The 22,037-nt window shown below is 59.6% G+C and overlaps 3 protein-coding genes across 5 annotated transcripts in view; 1 reads left to right on the top strand and 2 right to left on the bottom strand.

The window, feature by feature from the left end:
• Positions 1 to 4,347, top strand: part of TRIM46 (tripartite motif containing 46) — a 9,781-nt gene extending 5,434 nt beyond the window's left edge. For both annotated transcript variants that reach the window (XM_006097848.3, XM_023761647.1), the window contains 3 exons: positions 816 to 1,150; positions 1,934 to 2,231; positions 3,228 to 4,347. In XM_006097848.3, the coding sequence (XP_006097910.2) occupies positions 816 to 1,150; positions 1,934 to 2,231; positions 3,228 to 3,627 (1,033 nt within the window). In that variant the 3' untranslated portion in view covers positions 3,628 to 4,347. The remainder of the gene's footprint in view (positions 1 to 815; positions 1,151 to 1,933; positions 2,232 to 3,227) is intronic.
• Positions 4,348 to 5,235: 888 nt separating this feature from the next.
• MUC1 (mucin 1, cell surface associated) lies at positions 5,236 to 10,186 on the bottom strand. 2 transcript variants are annotated; one of them, XM_023761634.1, is made up of 7 exons: positions 9,911 to 10,186; positions 7,403 to 8,826; positions 7,252 to 7,307; positions 6,982 to 7,115; positions 6,699 to 6,820; positions 6,468 to 6,614; positions 5,236 to 5,555 (listed from the first exon to the last, which is right to left on the bottom strand). In XM_023761634.1, the coding sequence occupies exons 2-7, from the start codon at positions 8,804 to 8,806 to the stop codon at positions 5,487 to 5,489; spliced, it is 1,932 nt and encodes a 643-aa protein (XP_023617402.1). In that variant the 5' UTR covers positions 8,807 to 8,826; positions 9,911 to 10,186; the 3' UTR covers positions 5,236 to 5,486. The 2 variants fall into 2 exon arrangements, with proteins under 2 accessions (XP_023617402.1, XP_006097937.1); XM_006097875.3 differs by lacking the exon at positions 9,911 to 10,186 and adding an exon at positions 9,248 to 9,411.
• A 1,514-nt stretch (positions 10,187 to 11,700) lies between these two features.
• On the bottom strand, positions 11,701 to 21,018 carry THBS3 (thrombospondin 3; the record flags this gene model as incomplete). Its single annotated transcript, XM_023761596.1, has 22 exons — positions 11,701 to 11,999; positions 12,087 to 12,226; positions 13,134 to 13,306; positions 13,538 to 13,734; positions 13,910 to 13,958; positions 14,067 to 14,245; positions 14,674 to 14,867; positions 15,158 to 15,210; positions 15,327 to 15,445; positions 15,758 to 15,917; positions 16,228 to 16,335; positions 16,432 to 16,542; positions 16,758 to 16,910; positions 17,285 to 17,362; positions 17,604 to 17,744; positions 18,096 to 18,244; positions 18,370 to 18,421; positions 18,510 to 18,592; positions 18,804 to 18,830; positions 19,780 to 19,882; positions 19,984 to 20,240; positions 20,781 to 21,018. Coding segments are annotated over 22 exons (2,823 nt in total), but the record flags the coding sequence as incomplete, so codon positions are not given.
• Between the last annotated feature and the right edge of the window lie 1,019 nt (positions 21,019 to 22,037).

The raw sequence follows: 22,037 nt of genomic DNA, 5'->3' as shown, positions 1-22,037 counted from the left end.
TCCCAGCCTACTGCCCGGCCTGGCCCAGCCACCCCTCCCACCCAGCCCACCGGCCACACCGGCCCCCGCGCTCAGCGCTGCTTCTCCCTCTCTTTGTTTGTAGGCTGTGGCCACCGCGGACTCTGCTCCGGAGCACCCCAGGCAAGTCAGCGGCCCGGGCCCCTGCTCCACCCGCAGCCCCCTGCAGCTTGGCCACCACTCTTTGCTTCCTTCCCTGTCCTGCCTTAACCAGACTCCCGTCCTCCCCAGTCCTCCCCAGCCCAGGCCTGTCTCCCTTCCGCCTTCCTTAGGTGTTTGTCCAATCCTTGCCCTTGTCCTTGTGACCCTTGTCCTCGGACTTTTCTCCTCTTTTCCTTGACCTTTGTCTCCTGGCATCAAGCTTTTGCTCACCCTCTGTTGTCCCCCCTTTCGGTCTTGCTGACCCTCATCCCCTCCCTCCCGCTCTGTCCCCTCCTTCCGTTCAGTGCCCTCTTGCCTGGGTCCCAGTGGCCTTTCCCTGGGCTCCTCTTTATTCCTAGAATAAAAGGGTCATAGAAAGAAGGGTCTCCCTCGGGTCTGAGGCCCTCACTTGACAGGGAGGAAACTGAGGCCCGAAAGGGGAGGTCACTGACCAAGGCCAGTGCGCAGACAAGACCAGCACCCGGGCCTCCTCCTGCCCAGCGAGCACCTGCCTCTCTCCTCCCTTGGGCTCTGCCTGCCCATCCCTGCCCAGTGCCCAGCTGGGTCTCTCCCCGGGTCCCTCTCACCCACACTCACCCCCCGGCTCCCGCTGCTTTCCCTCTTCCTGCCTCCCTCCATGCCCGGCCAGCGGCCAGCCCCCGACTGACCCGACTGTCTCTCCCAACAGTGCCCGAGGCTCCGGTCATCGACACGCAGCGCACCTTCGCCTACGACCAGATCTTCCTGTGCTGGCGGCTGCCCCCGCACTCGCCGCCTGCCTGGCACTACACCATTGAGTTCCGGCGCACGGACGTGCCCGCCCAGCCGGGCCCCACCCACTGGCAGCGGCGGGAGGAGGTGAGGGGCACCAGTGCCCTGCTGGAGAACCCCGACATCGGCTCCGTGTACGTGCTGCGTGTCCGCGGCTGCAACAAGGCCGGCTATGGCGAGTACAGTGAGGACGTGCACCTGCACACCCCCCCAGCGCCCGGTGAGTGGCAGAGGGGTGGGCCCAGGGTGGCACAGACAGGGCACAGGGCATGCTGGGACCCAGGCACTGACCGGCGGGGCCGGGTGAGCGCTGCAGAGACGGGATGATGCCGGGGTCACACTCACTCACTCTGGAGCTAGGTTTGCTGCGTTCACATCCCAGCTCTGCCTCTTGCCAACTGTATGGCTTTGGGCAAGTTTTTCAGCCTCTGAACTTCAAGTTCCTCTTCTGCAGGGGCATATACAATACTCGCCTCAGAGGGCTGTTGTGAGAATTAATTGAATTGATTCATGTAAAGTCTTAACAGAGTTTCCACCTCAAGTAAGGGCTCAATAAGTGACAGTACAGTGACTGTCCAGAAAACAGTGTGGACCCTGGAACACAGGCATTATCACCCCGCCACCCAGGGGCGGACGAGGGAGGGGCTGGATGTCAGGACCAGATGTGAGCACCAGTGTGGGCTGGGAGGTGCAGGCAGATGTGGGGGTGTCACCACATGGGACGGAACAGCCGGGGGACGGGGTGAGGGGAAGCCCTGTGAGGCAGCTGGTCTGGGGACCAGTTTCCATGTCCACGAGTCATCACTCCACTCCTCGGGGGTCCCATGCCCACTTGAAGTCCCCACTTCTTTCTTCCCTGTGCCCCTCGGTCCAGTTCCCCGGGCCCTGTTCCCAAAGCCCTGGGCAGTGCGTTCCGTGTTCTGAAACCTCCCAGTGTCCTGTCCTCACAGTCCCAGTTTGTCCCTGAGGTCCTTCCTTTTGTCTCCCCCTCCCCCCACTCCAGTCCTTCACTTCTTCCTCGACGGCCGCTGGGGCGCCAGCCGGGAGAGGCTGGCCATCAGCAAGGACCAGCGGGCGGTGCGCAGTGTGCCCGGGCTGCCCCTGCTCCTGGCGGCCGAGCGGCTGCTCACTGGCTGCCACCTGAGTGTGGACGTGGTCCTGGGCGACGTGGCCGTGACTCAGGGCCGCAGCTACTGGGCCTGCGCCGTCGACCCAGCCTCCTACCTGGTCAAGGTGGGCGTCGGGCTGGAGAGCAAGCTTCAGGAGAGCTTCCAGGGCGCTGCCGACGTGATCAGCCCCAGGTCAGGCCGCTCTGGCAGGGAGGGGTGGGGACCCGGTGGGGAGCTGGGGGCAGGATGGGGTGGCAAGAGGAGCACAGACTTGCTGGGGTGGAGCTGGGGGGAGACTGAGGAGGAAGCAGTAAAGTCATGGAAGCCCGGACCGGGGCCTGTGGCCAGGGGACGTGAGGGAGGGGTCGGGGAGGGGCCCTGAGGACTGGGTTTTGGAGTGTGTGGCTGGGGAAGGAGAGGAAAGAAGAGGGAACCACCTCCACTTCCTTCCATCTGTCACTCAAGATAGACCATCTCTCCACGCCTCCGCGCCATCTCCGCATATCCCATTTCCAACCTCCTCTCCCCACAAACGCCTTTCTCTCCCATACCTTTTTCACCCACATCTTTTAACGCCCTAAAATTCTCCCCTTAAACTCTCCATCTCCACACCCTCTCATCCCTAACACCCTACTTAACACCCCCCTGCGCGTGCCTCCCTCCCTGAGCCCTTCCTCCCAGCTCTCTGCCCAAGAGCAGCTCGGTCCCCAGTCCCAATCCTGCTGACAGCTCCCATCCGGGACACCAGTCTGCCCTCATCTCTCCCAACACCTAACCTTCCCACGTCCTTTCTCTGCGCTTCCTCTCACCAGGACTTGGTCACAAACTCCTCATTCTCCCAGCTTCTCCAGCCCTCAGAACCCGCTCCCCACGGGATGTCCCCAAACCATACTTCTCGCCCCTTCCTCCTGATACGGCTGCACGTCTGCAGGATGCTGTATCAGCACCTTGTCTGTCCTTTGCCCGATACCTCTCGTGCCAGCGTGACTTCCTTCCAGTGCCCCTTTTCTGCCAAACCACACCCCGACCCTACATTCTAACCCGTCTCTTTGACATGGTTTCTCCTCCATATCCCAAATCCATCCTTTCAACCAACATTCCGCACTTCCCACGCCTCAGCCCTCTGGGACCCATCCCCCACCCCCTTCCTCCACCCCACACCCTGCTACCCCGTGCCCTCTCCTGCAGGTACGACCCGGACAGCGGACACGACAGCGGGGCCGAGGATGCCACGGTGGAGGCGTCGCCACCCTTCGCGTTCCTCACCATCGGCATGGGCAAGATCCTGCTGGGGGCCGGGGCCGGGGCCGGGGCCAGCGCAGGGCTCACTGGGAGGGACGGCCCGGCAGCCGGCTGCACCGTGCCCCTGCCACCCCGCCTGGGCATCTGCCTGGACTACGAGCAGGGCCGGGTTTCCTTCCTGGACGCGGTGTCCTTCCGGGGGCTCCTGGAGTGCCCCCTGGACTGCTCGGGGCCCGTGTGCCCCGCCTTCTGCTTCATTGGGGGGGGTGCCGTGCAGCTGCAGGAGCCCGTGGGCACCAAGCCCGAGAGGAAGGTCACCATTGGGGGCTTCGCCAAGCTGGACTGACGGCCGACGGCCTCCCGAGGCCCCGGCCCTCTAAGCTTCCTGGAGCCGGCGATCCCTCCAGCAGCTTTTCCCTCACTCTTCCTACCAGGTGGTCCTATCCTCACCCCATGTCTGTGTCTCCCCAGGGCCTTCTCTTGATCAAGGGACACTCCTCCGCTCACCTCTTGGCTGACCGCCATTGCTCCACTGCCTGTTCATCCAGACCCCACCCCACCAAGTTCCTGCTCCATCCTCTGCCCGTGGCATCCCACCACGTCATGGGAGAGCCCTGCCCCCACCCGGCCCTTCTCCCCAGCACTCAGGCCAATTGGCAGGGAGGCTCCCGGAACACCGGGCATGATCCCCGCTCTGCCCTCTGCCCTGCCGAGCTGCCTGCCCACCGATGCTGACCGATGGCCTTAGCGTGGGCAGGCTCTTTGCCAACACTGCCTAGGCATTCCCGGGGAGGGGCAAAGGACCCTCTCCTGTGTTTGTGTGGGTCCCCGTGCCCTGCAGCCGCATGCCCGTACGCCCTCTCCCTCTTGCATGCTTCCCTGTCCCGCACCCGCACCCACGCAGATGTGCCGCGGCTCCCTTTGGGGCCACACGCAGGTTGGATGTCCCCATTGGGTTGGGCCAGGCAAGACCTGGGGCCCACTGCTGCCCCCCTGTGGCAGGGACTGCGGGGCCTGTGCCAAGCAACAGCTGTCATTTTCATGGTTTATACACAATAAACTGTGATGCCGGGCACATCTCCGCCTTCCCTGAGCCCGACCAGTCCTCTCAGTTTCTGTGCTGGGTGCGGCTGCCGGAGGGATCCGGTGCTCAGCTGGTGCTCAGCAGGGCTGCCTGATGGGTATGGCCCTAAGGGGAGGAGGTCCCCCAGCCAGGGGCTGCCACGCCTCCTGCCCACACAGGTGCCCGGCCCAGGCCTGAGCCCACCGTGGCCGCCAGGGGGCGCGTGGCTCTGGTGACCTCCTGTGTCCCCTGATGAGGCTGGGACACCCGCTCCCAGACCCCGAGGGAATGTGGTTGAGCTCAAAGGGGCAGGGAACCGGAACCACTTCCCCATTCCCAGGGTGCGGGGAGCAGACCCCAGAGCCAGTGGGCGGGGGGCCGAGGGGGGGGGGGGCGCGGCCAGGGAGGGGACCGGGCCTGGCGCCAGCCCCGGATCTAACACTTATCAGGCCGTGTTGACTCTGTGGTTGTTATCGCTGCCTGAGGACTTACTTCACACCCGAGCAGCTCAGAATAGAACCGCCTGAGGGCATCGTGCCAAGGGGAGAAGAGGGTGCGGGCCGGCCAGCCCCCAGCCAGGGTGAAACCAGGGGCGAGCCATGGGCGCAGGCCGAGCAGGCCCAGGCCAGAGCCCAGCCACTTAGGTTTCGTTTCCTCCTTCCTCTTGTGCCGCCAGCGATGGGGGAGAGGTGACTCAAATTCTTCCACCAGCCACTCCTGACCCAATGTCATCTCGCCACACCCGCTGCTGCCCAAGTGAACCCCGCTCCCGGCCTTCTTTCCGCCCTGCCTCCTCCCCGAAAGTCCCCTCCAGACCCCCACACTCATACATCCTGATCTCCCCTCCTGTCTGAGGGTCACAGATGACAGATCAGAAGTTGGAGCCAGAGCGGAGGAGGCCCATGTTTTATTCAGCCATGTACAAGTTCCCACTCCGACTTGGTCTGGATTTCGGGCCGGTCCTGGAGCCACTGCCCCAGGCACGTTCCCCAGGGCTGAGATGGGTTAGGGATGTGCAGGAGCTGCGAGCAGCCCACCGGAACTCCCAGCTCACCAGTCCAGAAAGGGGGAGGGGGCACTGGTGGTGAAGACCAAGACCATGACAGAGGCCACTGGCCGGCTGCTCAGCAGGCAACGTGCCCCTACAAGTTGGCAGAAGTGGCTGCTGGGTTCGTGTAGGAGAGGCTGCTGCCACCATTGCCTGCAGAAACCTAGGTGAGGGGGGAAAGGGTCCAGGCTGACGGGCAGAAGCTTCCCTGGGAGAAGCCGCCACCCCAGGGCCCCTGGATGGCACCCCAGGCTGGGGTAGTGGTCTGGGAGCCTGACTAGCTCTCGAAGGGTTAATCTGGAGAGAGCACCTGCCAGGCACCACCAGCAGCCAGGTGACTGTAAACAGGGCCTTTCCTCCTCCCTCTGCTCCCCTGCACTCCCTCCCCTCGGTTCTAACCAGCCCCCTTGCGGTCCCCTCCTGCCCCTCTCCCTCCATTCTCTGCTCTTCCAGCCCACGAAGGCGTGTGTGCTCATCTGGGTGAAACTAGGAGAAGGAAGTCCCAGGAGTGGGGAAATGGGGTCAAGGAAAGAAAAGTCCCCTCCCCCACCGGGAGTTCCAGCCCCAGGTGACCAAGTAATTATTTACTAGTCCTGCAGAGAAGGCCAGGGGAGGGAAGGAGGAGGAGGGTCCTTGCTTCCCTGAGACTCCCAAGAACCCCACCCAGGCTCACCTGGCTTGGTGAGACTTCAGCCTTGGAATCAGAGACCCCCCCCCCAACATTCCCCACCCTACCCTCCATTCTTAGGAGAGAGGGGGACAGGCGCTCACTCCTTGTGAGTCCTGTGTGAAGGGTGCCCACCCATTTCACCTCTGGGCATCCCAGTCTGGCTGACCAGCGAATGCTCTCCTGGTAGTGGGGACACTCCCTCATGAGGTCCCCTTTCTTCCATGGTCGCCCCAGGCCTTTCCCCTAGAACTCTCCTGACCGCCACCCACCTCCTTGCCCGGCCCTCCACTGCTTGCTTCATGTCACCCCTCACCTTTTCTAAGTTCTTTGGATTTTGCAAGTACCCCTGCCGGCCCCCTTCCCAGCCAAAGCCTCTTCTCCCTCCCCCGTGGGGCCCATCCTCACCTCCTCGTAAGGGCTACGTTTGGCACCAGGGGGCACATAGCGCCCGTGGGTGTGGTAGGTGGGGTACTCGCTCATAGGATGGTAGGCATCTCGGGTTGGGAAGAGGTCCAGCTGCCCACAGCTCTTCCGGCGGCACTGACACACAGCCTGGGGGAGACAGGAGGTTAGGGGGAGCCACGGAGTTCCTTCTAGCAGGGGGACCCTGGGCAGAGCTGAAGACTGAGCACTTACCAGGGCAATGAGATAGATGATGGCCAGCGCGACCAGAACACAGACCAGCACCAGCAGGGCAATGCCCCAGCCAGGTACCCCGGACCCAGGCCGGGAAGAGGAAGGAAATGACACATCATCCACTGAAAGGAAAAGCGGTCGGTCATCAGGGTAGTTTCCCAAAGGAGGGGACCGTCCCCCACCACCCCCGGGGAGAAGCAGGAATCCAGCAGGAATCCGGATGCTGGAGAGTGAGTGGCCCTAGAAGCTTCGTGCTGGCCTGAGGCAAGGAAAGTGGCCTCACCACTAAGTCTTGAGATGACCCAGTTGTATCTCTTTTCATGTATTTCATCTTGAAGAAACTGTGCCGCTACCTTGTTGGCATCGGTGGTGCGCCCTCGAAAGGCCAGAGTTGATTCCACCACCACAGATCCTGGCCTGCTCACAGGGAAATGAGCAATTCAGGTGCAGGTCCCAGCTTCTGGCCACTTCCCCCAACCACCAGTGTACCAGTCCTTCCCCACAATCACAACAACATTTACCCACCCAGACGGAGTCCACACCCAGACTGTACCTGAACTTTACGTTAGAGGAGCCCAGAAAATTCTCCTGCTTATAAATCTGCAAAATCTGGGGGGAGAGGGTAAGTATTAAGTGTGGAGCACGGGTTCGAGCAGTTCTGAAGCTGCGGCGAAGGAGCGCATGGAGGAAGGACAGTTACTCACCCATTCAGTAACGTTTCTCTGCAGCACCTGGTAATAGTTAGTGCTGGGATCTTCCAGGGAAGAGTTAAACGGGAGGTTTGAAATATGAAAGGACAGGAAGAAGAAGGACAAGCTATGACTGGAAGAGGTGAGGGGCACTATGCCACGGCTAGTGCTACTGGCTGTAGTCCTGGTTCTGTGGCTGGCAGGGGTGGTGGGAGTATCAGAGTGGCTGGGAACTGAGGATGGAGTGCCCTTGCCAACTGGGGTGGTGGTAGCCTTGGCAGAAGTGCCCTTGTGCGCTGGAGTGGCGGCCGAGCTTGAGGCAGAGCTGGTGGCCGGGGAAGAGGTGGCACCGTGGACTGGAGTGGTGGCCACGCTTGAGGCAGGGCTGGTGGCCGGGGAAGAGGTGGCACCGTGGACTGGAGTGGTGGCCACGCTTGAGGCAGGGCTGGTGGCCGGGGAAGAGGTGGCACCGTGGACTGAACTTGTGGCTGAGCTTGAGGCAGAGCTGGGGGCCGGGGAAGAGGTGGCACCGTGGACTGAACCTGTGGCTGAGCTTGAGGCAGAGCTGGTGGCTGGGGAAGAGGTGGCACCGTGGACTGAACCTGTGGCTGAGCTTGAAGCAGGGCTGGTGGCCGGGGAAGAGACGGCACCAGGGGATGGAGTGGCGACCACACTTGAGGCAGAGCTGGTGGCTGGGGAAGAGACGGCACCGGGGACTGGAGTGGTGGCCGAGCTTGAGGCAGAGCTGGTGGCTGGGGAAGAGGTGGCACCAGGAGCTGGAGTGGCAGCCACACTTGAGGCAGAGCTGGTGGCCGAGGAAGAGGTGGCACTGGGGGCTGGAGTGGTGACCACACTTGAGGCAGAGCTGGTGGCCGGAGAAGAGACAGCACCGGGGACTGAACTTGTGGTTGAGCTTGAGGCAGGGCTGGTGGCCGGGGAAGAGGCAGCACCGGGGGTTGCAGTGGTGGCCGAGCTTGAGGCAGAGCTGGTGACGGGGGAAGAGGTGGCACCGGGGGTTGCAGTGGTGGCCGAGCTTGAGGCAGAGCTGGTGGCCGGGGAAGAGGTGGCACCGGGGGTTGCAGTGGTGGCCGAGCTTGAGGCAGGGCTGGTGACGGGGGAAGAGGTGGCACCGGGGGTTGCAGTGGTGGCCGAGCTTGAGGCAGAGCTGGTGGCCGGGGAAGAGGCGGCACCGGGGGTTGCAGTGGTGGCTGAGCTTGAGTCAGAGCTGGTGACAGGGGAAGAGGTGGCACCGGGGGTTGCAGTGGTGGTTGAGCTTGAGGCAGGGCTGTGAGTGGGGAGTGAGCTGCTGGTTGTGCTCACAGAACTTCTGTCAGCGAACCTGGACATTGGGCTGCTTCGGACAGTCACAGTCTGTGTATTTCCCGTGTGGCTTGTGTGGCCAGAGGTTGTAGGAACCATTGTTGTGGGAGTGGGAGAAGCTGTAAGAAATTGAGAATGAGGTTCAGGGGTAAATCAGAACCAGGAGGAAATACTTCCTCTAGCATTTGGAGAAGTCATGCTAGGAGGATCTGGGGAGCAGGCCCTGGAGTCAGCCCTCCTCCTCCCTCCCAGCTGCAGCCTCCCTCTCTTCCCACACCCTCCGCTCCCGGTTTAGCCGTTCTCCACTCCTAAGATTTACCTCCCCTGCCGCTCCCACTCCCACCCCCACCCTGCACTTCCCTTCAGGAAAGCCCCTGGCACCCATTCTCCTGGGGGGTCGTCTCTGAGCCTGTCTCCTTTATTCTGGCACAGACAGGCCACCTGTCTGCCATTTCTGCCTTGTGGGGTACCATCTGCCAGGAAACAAAACCCACAGAAAGGCTGTGCAGGGCAGCCCCTTCCCCACCGTGTGCCCCTCACCTGTAAGCACTAGGACTAGCAGCAGCAGGAAAGAGCGAGAGGCCTGGATGCCTGGTGTCATGGTGGTGGTGAACCGGGTGGGGAGGGGGCAGACCAGATTTAGGCCGGCACTGGGCACTGCGTGTGAGGTGGAGCAGCACAGGTGCCGGCTGTTTTATACTGGTCCCCCCCACCCCCCCTGCCCGCCAGAGCAGGTGACAGGTGACAAAACCCCGCCCCTCCTCCATTCCCGACCTCCTCTCTCTTCCTCCTCCTCCCCAACCATTCCTGTCCCCTCAGGTAGGGCACATGGGCTCCAATCATTCAACTCTCTGACAACCTGTTTGTTCTCGAGGTGGCCTCCCCTTTTCACCAACCACTCCCTGGCTCCAGAAAGCGGGGTGTGTGTGTGTGTGTGTGTGTTTGTGAAAGTGGGGGAAGTCTGGGACCTGGGTCCCCTAGGCCTTAGTTTTAGCCCCAGGGCAACAGCCAAGGTTAGAAAGGTAACAGAGAACGCGGGCTAGGTTCAGGCTGGGAAGTTCACCCTCCGCCCCCCACCCCAGGGCTCCCTGGGGCCCTCGAAGCCCGGCTCCGGGGCTGAGAAGAGAAGGGGAAGCTTGGTGAGGAGTGGACTAGGTGTTGGCTTTGGACCCCCTCCCCCACCCCTTCCCGGAATAGCCCCACCTTGCTCACCGCTCCCTGTCCCGTTCTGCAGTTCTGCCCCAAACCCACAGCCCCGCCCCTGCCGGACTCTCCAGCCGACTGAGTTCCTTCCTTGGCTTTCTCCCGAGAAGGGAGCGGGGAAGAAATTTCCGCTTAAAGGACGAAACCGCGAAACCGCCGAACTCTAGGTCTTCCCTCGCCAGCCCTCCACCGGGTAGCGGGCCGCCCGCGGGTGGCCGGGCTCTCCTGCCCTCTAGTGGCCGCACGGAGCCCACGACGCCTGCCCCGGCGGGTGGGGAGGCTGCCCGGGTCCGGGAGGAGGTTGGACGGCGGCGCTGCCTAACCCGGGGCCGGGAGAGGCTAGGAGGGCAGCGCCCCCGGGACGAGAGCCAGTGGCTGGGACAGAGAAGGGGGGGAATGCGATGCGCCATCGACGGAGCGGCCGGGGACCGTAGGAGGGGACGCGGGCGCGTGGGGCGATGTCTGCGGGAAATGGCGCTAAGTGGGTGTGATCCTGAGGTACACGGAAAAGTGGGCGAGGCACGTAAGAAAGTACATCGGAAAAGTGGGGGGCGGTGCGACAGGTTACGTACTTAGGAGTCAGATAATAGGTAGGACACAGAATGGTATTGGGGGACCGTGGACTATCTTTTGGGGGAGCAGAGTGGTATTTGGAGCAGGTAAGCACATGGTAAAAGTGTATGAGGTCGCGTCACTTTGGAGAACCGAGAGAGATTAAAGGACAGAAATATCTGGGACCAGAGAGGTGTTCACAGCGGCGCACGGAATTTAGGGCGTCTGGCCTCCGCCGAGGTGCTGGGTTGCGGTCTCGGCCAACGGAAGCAGCTACGTCCGCGTTAGGGACACAATTCCTAGCCCCGACGAATACAGATTGAAAATTTAACTTTACACACACCGGTGCGGCGGGAAGCCTGGGACAACAGCTCTCCACCCGGTCGGCGCGGCTTTGTGCGGCGCCCGGCGGGACGTCAGCGCCCGGCGCGGTGGGAGGGGCGGGGAAGCCCTCCACCCGCCCGCGGGAGAACGCGCGGGCGTCTAGGTGGGCGGCCTCCAAACTTCAACCCTGGAGTTGCCAGGCAACAGCCTTTAGTTCAGTTGCTGGGATACGCGTTACCATGGCGACAGCTCCGCGCCGTGCAGTCGGAGTATTTAAAGAGCAAGCGCGCACAACGCCGGCGTCAGAAAGCGGCCTTCCGGGATACCAGTGTCGTCCCTTCGGCCTTCTCCCTCTCCCCCCACCTCCCCTTCCCATCCCCTTCCCCCTCTTCCGGCCGCCAAGTCCCTCTGGCCTCCCAGGTGAACTCAACTTCCCAGAGCGCTCCGGGTCCTTGGGCTGGTCCCGCTCTAAGCGGTGGGGAGCGGGATCCCGGGCCCCGGGCGGGCGGGAGGGACGGGACGCGGTGCAGTGTTGTTCTTTCCCCCGCCAATATTGCACTCGTCCCGGCCTCCGGCCCTCCCGGCCCCCCGGCCCCTCGCTCACCCCGAGCGGGGCAGCCCCAGCCCTCCTGGCTCTCGATCCTGACCGATCTATTGACTGGAGTGTCGCTGCTGCCATCGTAAGTAAGTGGGGCTGGGAGAACTTTAACCACCCTCTGACCAGCACCTCATCCTTCACCTACCCCAGCCCCATCCTTCCCCTAACCCTCACCCAGCACCTGCCTCACCGTGCCCCAAGCTCAGCCAAACTTCCTCTAACTTCCATCCTACCAGCCCGCTCCCTTACCCTTCTCGGGATCCTTTTTCATTGGTCACTACCCCGGAAAATCCCTAAAATAAGCAACTGCACTGGCTTAGAAAACAACTGGAACTTTATGGTAATATGCTCTTATCTTTCCTGGGGTTAGCGCCTGAGAAATGCCCCTTGAAAACTTCCCATCTCAACAGTCACCACTCCTCTGGGGCTGAACTCCTGATGGTGCCAAAGGGTGTGCATTTGGCTGAGGGGCTGTAGATTAGACCCGGGGGCCACCGGGATGGATCCCAAGGCCAAAGGGTCTAAAATCAGGATTTTGAATCTGGTAGCCACCTCTTCACACTCTTCCAAGGAGCAGCTGCCTCCGGAATGGCTCAAAGTCCTCGGGAACTGTGTCTGAGGAAGGAGAAACAATTAAAGTCAAGGATGTGACTCTCCCATGAGGGCATGAGAGGTCAGGCTGATAGGGGTAGAGAGCCTCACCATTGCATCGGTACTGGAGATTGGACCAAATGATGTTTTCTTGGGAGAAGCAGAATACACCAAGACGCCCCCCTCGCATGGATGTGTCAATGATCACCCCAGAATCCGCCACTAGCTGGGGACCCTCATAGAGCTTCACTCTGTCCAGGATAGGGGTTTCCGTTGGTGCCAGGGTACCAGTGGGCACTGTGCCACTATGCTGGGGCCCTGCTCATCCCCAACCCCCCTTAGCTTAGCTCACCAGGCCTGAGAGAAGGAAGGAAAGGGGAGGGAAGGGGGTGCTTTTCTCAGGCCTGGGGCCCCTGGCTCTTTGTCCAGCCCCCTTTGCATCTCAAAGCACCAGCCGCATTCCAAGCGAGGATTGGGTTGCCATGACGATGAACACAATGGGCTGGGGGGTGAAGTCACCCGCTTCCCAGGCTCTGGTCCACCCCTCCCTTATCCCTTGCCCTGGCGCCCCACAGCCCCAGGAACCTTAAAGGGAAACCAACCCCAGTGTCTGGACTCTGGGCTCTTGGCCATTTCCTCTCCCTTCCCTGTCATCCCCACCAACTAGGAAATGCAGAGTCGTGGACAAAGTGCTGAACTAAGAGGCCTCAGCCCTGCTCTGAAGAGCTGTGAAGTCTGGGTCTTGGTTTGCATGTCTGTCAATGATGGTCCCTTCCAGGTCAGACCCCTTGAGGAGGCAGCTTCTGGGCTGTCCCACCAGTGAAAGGGCTGGATATGATGTCCCTCTCCGCAGACTGGCCTGGGCTTTGGAGGCTCCCAGAGTTGCCCTTGTTTTACTGAGTGGAAATGGAGCACAGAAGAGGAAGGACTTGCCCAACATTGCCAATATGTCATCAGCACTAGAGCCCAGGCCGCCTGATGCTAGGAAGAAAGCAGGGCTGAGGCAGCGTGTCTGTGGTGAAAGAGGATGGAGAGAAGTGGTCCCAGTCTGGGCCCATGGCACCAAGGCACTGAGTAGCGGGGTCACTGGTGAGTCCCAGCTAAAAGGGAAGGAAAGGCGGAGCCTGGGGTCCCTCAGGAGGCAGCCTGTCCCCTCACCGAATGTAGCCAACTTGAGGCCGGTGCAGCAGCTGCCAGCGGTAGGAGGTCTTGTCACGCCAGCCCACATTTCGTGGGTCAGTCCACAGCAGTCGTACCTGATCAGGGGTGTGGCCAGTATGCCACAAGGCATTCCGGAGGTGCTCACCTGGGCCAGACACTGATGTCACTGCCTGAAGGGCATTGGCAAAGACAGTGGGTCAACCACAGGAACCAAAGGAGGGCAGAGACAACAGGTTGGTAAGTACAGGTGGGAAAGGAAGTCCAGGTGGTCAGGAGAATGTTCTGAAGCCCCGGGGAGCCAACCTCCAGACCCAATGTCTGAGTAAGAGGGTTCCCGCTCAGGTAGGGGGAGAGGTTTTGGGAAAGGGTCCTGGATTGGGGAATCTGGGCAGCTGTGGGACCTTGAGCTGCAGCCCAGGCTGGGCAACAGCCCGGAAAGGCGTGGCCTGCCAGTAGGTCTGCTCCGTCTGCTTCCACATGACCACGTAGAAGCGGCCACTGTCCTGGTAGCTGAAGAGGAAGCCTGCGTAGTCATCATCGGTCACGGTGTTCACATGGAAGGTGCCTTCAAAGTCCACACCGTTGAAGGCGGTATATCCTAGGGGTGGGTAGGTGTGTGGGATCAAGATCAGGGCAGCAAAGCTACTAGTGGCCCTTTGTGCACTGGGGGTGGGAAGGGATGCCTGCTGTATGTGTGGCCAGCTTGTCCCCACCCTCTGCCCCTGTCAGATTCCTCTATTTGGAAGGCATTGAACTGGGTATCCCTCACATACCAACTGCCAGGCCAGGGTCACTGTTCATGGTCTGAACGATTTCCATGCCCTGGTGATGGGCAATAAAGAAGAAAGACCTGATCCAGGTGCGCTACCCACCTAGGCCCTGCCCGGGAGTTTGGTCTGACAGCACCCACCCAGCCCACTGCCCTAGTACCTGGTTGAGCACGACCCAGTTTGGATCAATCTGAGCATCCCCTTCAGGGTCCAAGACGACGGTCTGATAGGCCCGAAAATCTGTGAGTGTTACCTCTGCACTTTCAGGGCACACATCCAGGGGGTCGACCACCGCATCATTGTCAAAGTCATCCTCACACACATCGCCAATGCCATTGCCTGGGAAGAGTGGGGCTAGGCACTCAGGGATGCTGTGGCCACTGCCACCAGCTAACACTACTACCCCTTGAGCCTTGCATTCTTTTCTTTCTTTCTTTTTTTTAATATATCTTTATTGATTTCAGAGAGGAAGGGAGAGAGAGATAGAAACTTCAGTGATGAGAGAGACTCACTGATCGGCTGCCTCCTTCATGCCCCCCACTGGGGATCGAGCCCACAGCCCAGGCATGTGCCCTTGACCAGGATTGAACCTGGGACCTTTCAGTTCTCAGGCCGAAGCTCTATCCACTGAGCCAAACCAGCTAGGGTGGGTCCTGCATTCTTGACCTCTCTCTCCCCACCCTGCCCTTTCTAACTCCCCAGCAAGTCTACCACCTCTCCATGAGCAAAGCCCACACCAGTCCAGTCCTCTGGGACCCCAGCCTTACCATCCGAGTCCTTCTGATTGGGGTTGGGTACCAGGCGACAGTTATCAGGACCAGGAGGCACATAATCTGGGACACCATCATTGTCATCGTCCCCGTCACACTCATCTCCAAGCCCGTCATTGTCCGAGTCCAGCTGGGAACTATTGGGTAGCTGTGGGCAGTTGTCTTTGGTGTCCTGATGTCCATCTCCATCGCTGCCCAGAAGAACAGGCGCCAGATAAAAGCTCTAAAGGTACCACATCCTTCCCTTGTCACCTGCTTAAGAGTCTCTCTGAGGTATGAGGTGTACCCTCTGTTCAACCAGACCCCTTACAGTCAGCCAGGTGAGGTGAAGGTCCAGAAGTAGAAATGGAGGACAGACTACAGGAATAACTTCCTGTTCAGCAGTAGTGGAGGATTAGGGCTAAACCATAGAATTGAGAATATACTAGAGAGAAATTAAGTATCCCCTGGAAGATCTTTTGTCTCTTGGCCAAAACCCTACCTGTCTTCATTGGTGTCACAGACATCCCCCACCAGGTCACTGTCTGCATCTGTCTGAGAGAGGGAACTGCTCTCACCATCTCCTCTTGATAACTGAAGAGGGTGACCTGACCACTTCCTATCACCCATCAGTCCGCCCACCCCTTCCCTGCCCTCTCCATTCCCTGTACCTGGGTAGGATTGCTCATTTCAGGGCAGCTGTCACAAGCATCTCCCACACCATCCTCATCCCTATCTGTCTGTAGGGGGTTGGGGACTTTCGGGCAATTGTCCAGTCCATTGGGGATGCCTAGAAGACATGGGGATGGCAAAAGGTTGTCACACTCTCCTAAGCTGGCGAAAGCCCTGAGCTTTGTCTCCCATCCAGAGGATAGCTATTCAGGAAATCTGCCCATACCTTTCTCACCCTCTTGCCTGCTCTCTCCCTGCCTAACCCTATACCCTACCTTATATTCCCATTGACATCTGCCGTAGGAAGTCACCCAGGCTAACTTTCATAAGAACACCCTCCCCCAGTTCTCAGACTTCCTAGTCTCTCTGTTTCATTCCCACTGTCTCCAAATTCTTACAGGTCTCCCACCCCCTCAGCCCAGGCCTGCACCATCCCCATCCACGTCGTTGTCACAGGCATCCCCTTCCCCATTGCCATCTGTGTCCTTCTGGTCATTGTTGGGGACGTTGGGGCAGTTGTCACAGGCGTCACCAAATGAATCTGTATCTGAGTTTTGCTGGTCCTTGTTGGGGAACAGCCGGCAGTTGTCCTGGGTGGGAAGGAAAGAGTCAGGCCTCCCTCAAACCACTGGCCACCTAGCACCCACCATGTCCCTGTGCCCTTGTCTACGATCACCAACCCTGTGATGGTCCACCTGCTTGGTGCAGTCCCACCCACCCAACCTCTAGGTAGTCTACCTTGTCCTAGGCACCAGGCTAGGCCTCCCTCATTGGTAGTACTAGAGCCCTTCCTGCAGAGCTGCCAGGGGCCAGAGATAGGGGGAGCAGGGTTATGGGACCAGGCGACAGAGGCAAGGAGGAAAGTACAGGACTAGGAGGAACAGAATGTCTGGGAGCCACCTCAACGTTCTTGATCCCGTCACCATCAGCATCATCATCGCACTGGTCCCCCACGCCATCATTATCAGCGTCTTCCTGTCCAGAGTTAGGTGTCAAAAGGCAGTTGTCCTAAAGGTCAGGGAGGAGATGGATGAACGAGTTCTGGCCTGCCCCAGCCTGGGGCGCCCACCCTGCTCACGCGCCCGCCGGCAGCTGCAGCTGCACCTGCTTGCAGTGCTTGTTGTTGTCCATGCAGGGCAGCGCCTGATCTGGGTAGCCATCGATGTCAGTGTCAGGCCCACACACGTTCCCGTTCCCGGCCCAGCCCACGTTACACTGGGACAACACAAAGGGTGGGAGTTAGCAGTCGGCCGGCTGCCCCAAGCCCACCCTTTCCCCTGCTTCAAGCTCTATTCTCATCACCCAGTTCCTGGGCCCAGGCCAACTTCCCTTCCCCATGGAGGTCCTCATCCCAATCCCTGAACATGTCCACTAGCCCTATCCCATCCCCAGATTCCGCCTTTTCCTTCTACGCCTCAGGCCCAGCTCACCGAGCAGGACACTGCACCATTGCGTTCAAAGAGGCAGTGCGCATGGACGTGGCAGGGGCTGTGGGCTGGGCTGTGGCAGGTCCGAGCCGGAAAGCAGCCCTGGCTTTGGTTGCCCAGGAAGCCCAGGCGACAGGGACCACACTTGAAAGAGCCCTAAGAGAAGGGAAACACAGTTTCAGGAAAGAGGGCCAGCCTACCAGGCACCCAGGACCAGCACTATGCCACCTGAGGGGTGTAGGACGGGCACTCACTATATGTCAGGTCTATCAATGACCTCAGGTTCTCCTGACAACCTTTCTAGGTAGATAATAGCCCCACTTTTCAAGCAAGGAACGTGAGGCTCAGAAAAGGTACATAACTGGCTAAAGGTCACTAGTTAAGGGGCAAAACCGGGTCCATGAAGAACACCAACTATGTGTAGTGCCCTGGGGAAAGAGGAGGGGAAGCGGGAAGTCTGAAGAGGGGGTTGCACATTCCCACCACCCCAGGGGGTTGCACATTCCCAACACTCGGGGTATTCAGCTCACCACTGTATTGGTGCAGATGGAGTTTGGGTCACAGCCACCATTGTTCCCATCATTGCATTCATCAACATCATTGCAGACCTGAAGGGGCAGACGTGGGCTAGAACCAGACCTGAGGTATGTCTCCTCAGATACAGGAGAGGGCACTGGTGTGGCCTTATCTGTGAACACTGACAGGAAGCCCAGACCCAAAACCAATGCAAAGCCAGCAGATGAGTCAGTAGCCTCAGCCCATTTATCCCAAGAGCCCCGTGGCCAACCCAGAACCCCCTGGCCCCTGCAAGGCCAAGCTCTCTTGTTCACACACTCTACCCCACCTGACCTGTTTGCTGGCTCGGGCATAGTCGATGCCCACACCGGACACCCGTGTGCCTTTGTAGCCCTGAGGACAGGCCTCGCAGTGGAAACCAGGCATGGTATTGATGCAGCTTGAGCCCGGGAAACAAGGGTCGGCATGAGCACACTAGGGACCAGGTGAGAAGGAAGAAGTCAGGCCCCTGCCTGTGATCCTGGGACCCCTGTTCCTGGTGTCCCATGTGCAGCCCTTCCCACCCAACATCACTGTGCTCTGAGCCCCGCGTCCAGCCTCCCTCTGGGCTCCCTGCCAACTAACCATCTCAAGCTCCCACTCCCGCAACACCTTCCCTGTGTGGTCCTTCAGTCTTTGCCTCGGGCCTTCTATCTTCCTTCTCACACTTCTTTTCTGGTCTCCAGCCTCTCCTAAACCTCAGGTAACTCTGCTTCAGACCAACATTTCCCCAACTTCTTGGGTCTCTTCTAACTTCCTCCCCCGGCTTTCTGTGCCCTTCCCCACCTCATTGATGTCAGTGCAGTGGGTGCCATTGCCCTGCAGGCCAGGGGGGCAGGGCCCGCAGCGGTAGCCAGGGTACTCGTACACTTCCATGCAGTCCACGCCTCGGAAGCAGGGATTGGGGCTGCAGTGGGAACGCTGCTCATGGAAGCCTGCAGGGAGGGCACAGTCAGAGCCACCCAGAGTCACCGTTCACATCACTGGAACTGGAGGCCCACGCCATGGGGCGGGCAGCGCCGTGATCCCCCCTGGAGCCCTCCCCTGCTCTCCCACTCACCGCACACCTGACACTCCATGATGGTGTTTCGGATCAGGGACATTTCCTTCACCTGGCAGACACAAGGATGGGGAAGAGTCAGCTCTCAGCATTTGCCACCCCACCTCAGGGTCTGCTCCCCTTTGCTGACCGGCTCCAACCTGGTCTCGGATATCATCCCGCAGCTCCACCAGGATCTGGTTGAAGAGGGTGAGTTGGGTGACCAGCGCCTTGGTTTGCTCCCCTGTCAGGGCCCAGGATGCAGAGAGGCTCAGAACTGCGACGCCAGCCCTGGTCCCTCTTTGGGTCATAAGCCAGCTCCTGCGACTGCTACCCCCACCACCTTTAAATTCCACCCTATTCCTGACTGAAGAGGACTTAGTCTCAGGCAGCTGCCAAAGCCGGGCACCTCCTCCGCACGCTCATGCCCTCCCACCGCACCACGGCCTACTCACCTAGGATGGAGTGAAGAGCGCTGGCCACTAGAGAGAAGAAAACACAATCAGAGGATGGAGTTGTAAAGAGAGGCCTGGCTGGTGAAGAGGAAGAAGGAAAAGGACGGGAACAAAGGGCTGGAGCCGTGGAATAAAGAGGGGGGGGGGTGTTAGATGGTGGAGGTCAGAGGTGACAGGCCAGCAACACCGGCTTTTACACAGGTGAGGGGCCCTTTAAGGGAGTTGCCTCAGACAGTCAAAACCCAAATCTCTCCGATTCCCAGGCATGGGAGTGGCAGAAGGGATCGAGGGAGGTAACCCAAAGCAGGGCCAGGGCCACAATATATGCCATCTCCTCCCTCCCAAGCTTCTCCCTCAAGAGCACTGCCTTTTGCAACATGACAGAAAAAGAATTCAGATTAAGGGTCCTAGAATGCAGACACAGAGGCATGTAACATGACAGAAAAAGAATTAAGATTAAGGGTCCTAGAGTGCAGATACAGAGGCATGCAACATGACAGAAAAAGAATTCAGATTAAGAGCACTGCCTTTGAACTATGTGGAAGATGTGGGTGTTTTATTTAGGTAAGAGCCTCTGAACATCCCTGTCAGACCAGGCAGATGGACAGTGCTCAGAGAAACCGCTGGTCGGTGACTGCACCAATGGGAGCTAAAAATAGACCAAGACCTTTATCTCACTCAAAACCAAGACCGAGCAGTTAACATTCTATTCTTCTATGACCTGAACAGGGAGATTTTTTTTTTTTTGTCTTTTTATCAGAACAGGGAGATTTTTTAACCCACACCTTTTGGTATGGCTTTATCATTTGGAGATCAGTCAGAGGTGAAGGAGATTTGGGGTAACAGCGCCAGAGCCCTATGAATAGGTGAACCAAGGAATGAATGTTAAGGGGAGGTCAAAAGGATGTGAGTCACCAAAGACAACAGAATGTGATCTGGGGTCCAGGGTGTCAGCTAACGGAAGTCACTGTTTTACCTGCACTGTGGATGGACTCGTCCCCCTGGAACGGACACTCACTCAAGGCTCCGACCCGGGCCATGGACCCGCCTAGAATCATCTTCATAGATTCCACGAAGCCCTGGGGGGAGAGGAGCAGAACCGGGTGGGAGGACCTACCAACTCCTTGCACTGGTGCAAACTGTTTCCACAGGAACTCCCGGGTCCTCCCCTCCTCCTCACCTGCATCCTCAAGTAAGCCTTCTGTCCAGTCCGAATCTCCAGCCCATTGACCTCCGCTGGAGGAATGGGGGCCAAGGCTGGGAGACCAGCATGCTGATCGCCCAGTTTGCAGTCCACATAGAGCTGCAGAGCAGGGCTGGGGCGGGATGGGCCTCGGAGTCGTAGGAGAGCTGTGTGTGTGCGCCCGTCGGCCAGGCCTGCTTGCTGTAGGTTCACTGCATGGACTTTGCCATCCTCCCGCTGGTACCGCACCAGCACTGCCCAGGACGGGAGGTCAGTATGGGCACTGTCCCCCATCCCCTGTCTCCCAATTGAGCCTTGGATCAACTCTTCAGGATGCCACATCTCTACTCTCTATGATCCCTTACTCAGCTATGCATCTGTCAACACCTTGTATGTATGTTTTTTTAAATTGGTTCAAAGACTAGGAGTTTCTTAGTCTTCAGTGGCATCAGATCACTCTATCCCCTGCAAGGTGACAGCTGGTTCTGTACCCACTAAACTACCCCAAGAATGTGAGGGACCTCTCCATACCCATGCCTTCCCCCTCCCCGCAAGCATCCCGAGTACAACATTCCATCCCGACAAAGACCAGCCCTTACCCTGTTGTTTGGGTACCTGGCCTTCTGGGGTACCTCCTAAGCACCCCATACCAGGTGGCCCTGGTGCCTGGGCATGGCCTGATAGTCCAAGGTCCCCAGTGGGACCCAAGTAAAATTAAGAGGGCTATGGGAGTGGGGGTCAGGGAGAGTGCTCAGGGGGTCGCTGCTGCAGGAAAGGAGATGCCCACCAGTCACCTTTGTTTATCTTGCCCACAACAGAGGCCTCCAGCCATCGTGTGTTGTCTTGGCGAGAGTAGAGGCCAAAGAGGACACCGCCCTGTTTAGGAGGCAGGCGGAAGGTGGACAGGAGGTAGATGTCCCCAGCAGTGAGCAGGGCTGTCCGGATCTTCTCTGCCACAGCGACCATCTGCCGGGACTCGCCCACAGTCAGCAGGTCGATCACTGGCCAGGCAGGGATGATCAAGGTCAGAGAATGGGGTTAGATGCTGCATCCTGCCCAAGTCCCTGAGCCCTCAGGGGTGGGGCATCCTTCATTACTCCGCCTACCCTCCCCACCCCAGACAGTGTTAGTCACCTCAAAATGCAACCCTTGCTGCTATCAGAGGACAAGATGTTATTCCTCCCTTCCCTCCAACACTGCCTACGGCCGCTCTCTGGGAATCCACAGGCCTGAGGCTCATTTGGAAACACAGAAAGTGTCCCACAAATCTGAGATCTCTCCACCAGGTGGCGCAAGGGAGTCGCTGCTGATTCCGGGCAGGGGCAGCACCTGGTGCCCACAGCACAGAAACTGGAAGGCAGTTTCTCTTACACAGCGGGCTCTGGCTCACTCCGCACCCCAGTGCCCCTCCTCCCACCCCGGGGGCTCAGCACACTCGCTCCGGATGAGAACAGCTGCCCACTGAGGGATCTGACCCTCCCACGTCTGGCTCTCTCCCTGGAGAATGCAGGACCCAGCTCCTTTGCCTCCTGTGTTCTGGCCAATCTGTGGTTTCCCTCCCAGCCAGCGAAGAATCTGTGCCTGTGTCATCTGCCTCAGCTACCTCTCCCACACCCACAGGCCCACCCCACCCCAGACCTCCGGGGGAGCCCAGACCTCTGGGTCCCCACCCCCACCCTGTCCTGGGGCAGCCGGCCGCCTAGGGGACCAAGAAGCCTAGGGGACCACAGGGCACCCACCTTCACGCTGCTCTCCTAGACCCTGGGGTGCCTGGGGATGCTCAGACACCAATCCAGCCAGGCAGCCCTAGCATCCTGCTCCCGAGTCCCCTGCCCTGGCTTCGTGCTGCCTCTGGCCAGTTCCCACTCACCTACCACCCTCTGGTGTCCACTCCTTCCCACGGGGCCAAAACGCACCATGTCTGCGCCCTGGCTCCATTTCAGGACTCTCCCCTTCTCCCCTGGCCCACATGTTCCCTGCTGCTAGGCTGAGGGCAAACGGGGAGGGCGGCGGGAGGCCGAAGAGGATGGAGACAGGCTTACCCTGCACGT

Source organism: Myotis lucifugus, unplaced genomic scaffold (genome assembly GCF_000147115.1).
Source record: "Myotis lucifugus unplaced genomic scaffold, Myoluc2.0 scaffold_211, whole genome shotgun sequence".
Lineage (NCBI taxonomy): Eukaryota > Metazoa > Chordata > Mammalia > Chiroptera > Vespertilionidae > Myotis > Myotis lucifugus.
The sequence above is the reverse complement of the archived record's forward strand: the minus strand, read 5'-3'. Positions and strand labels throughout refer to the sequence as shown.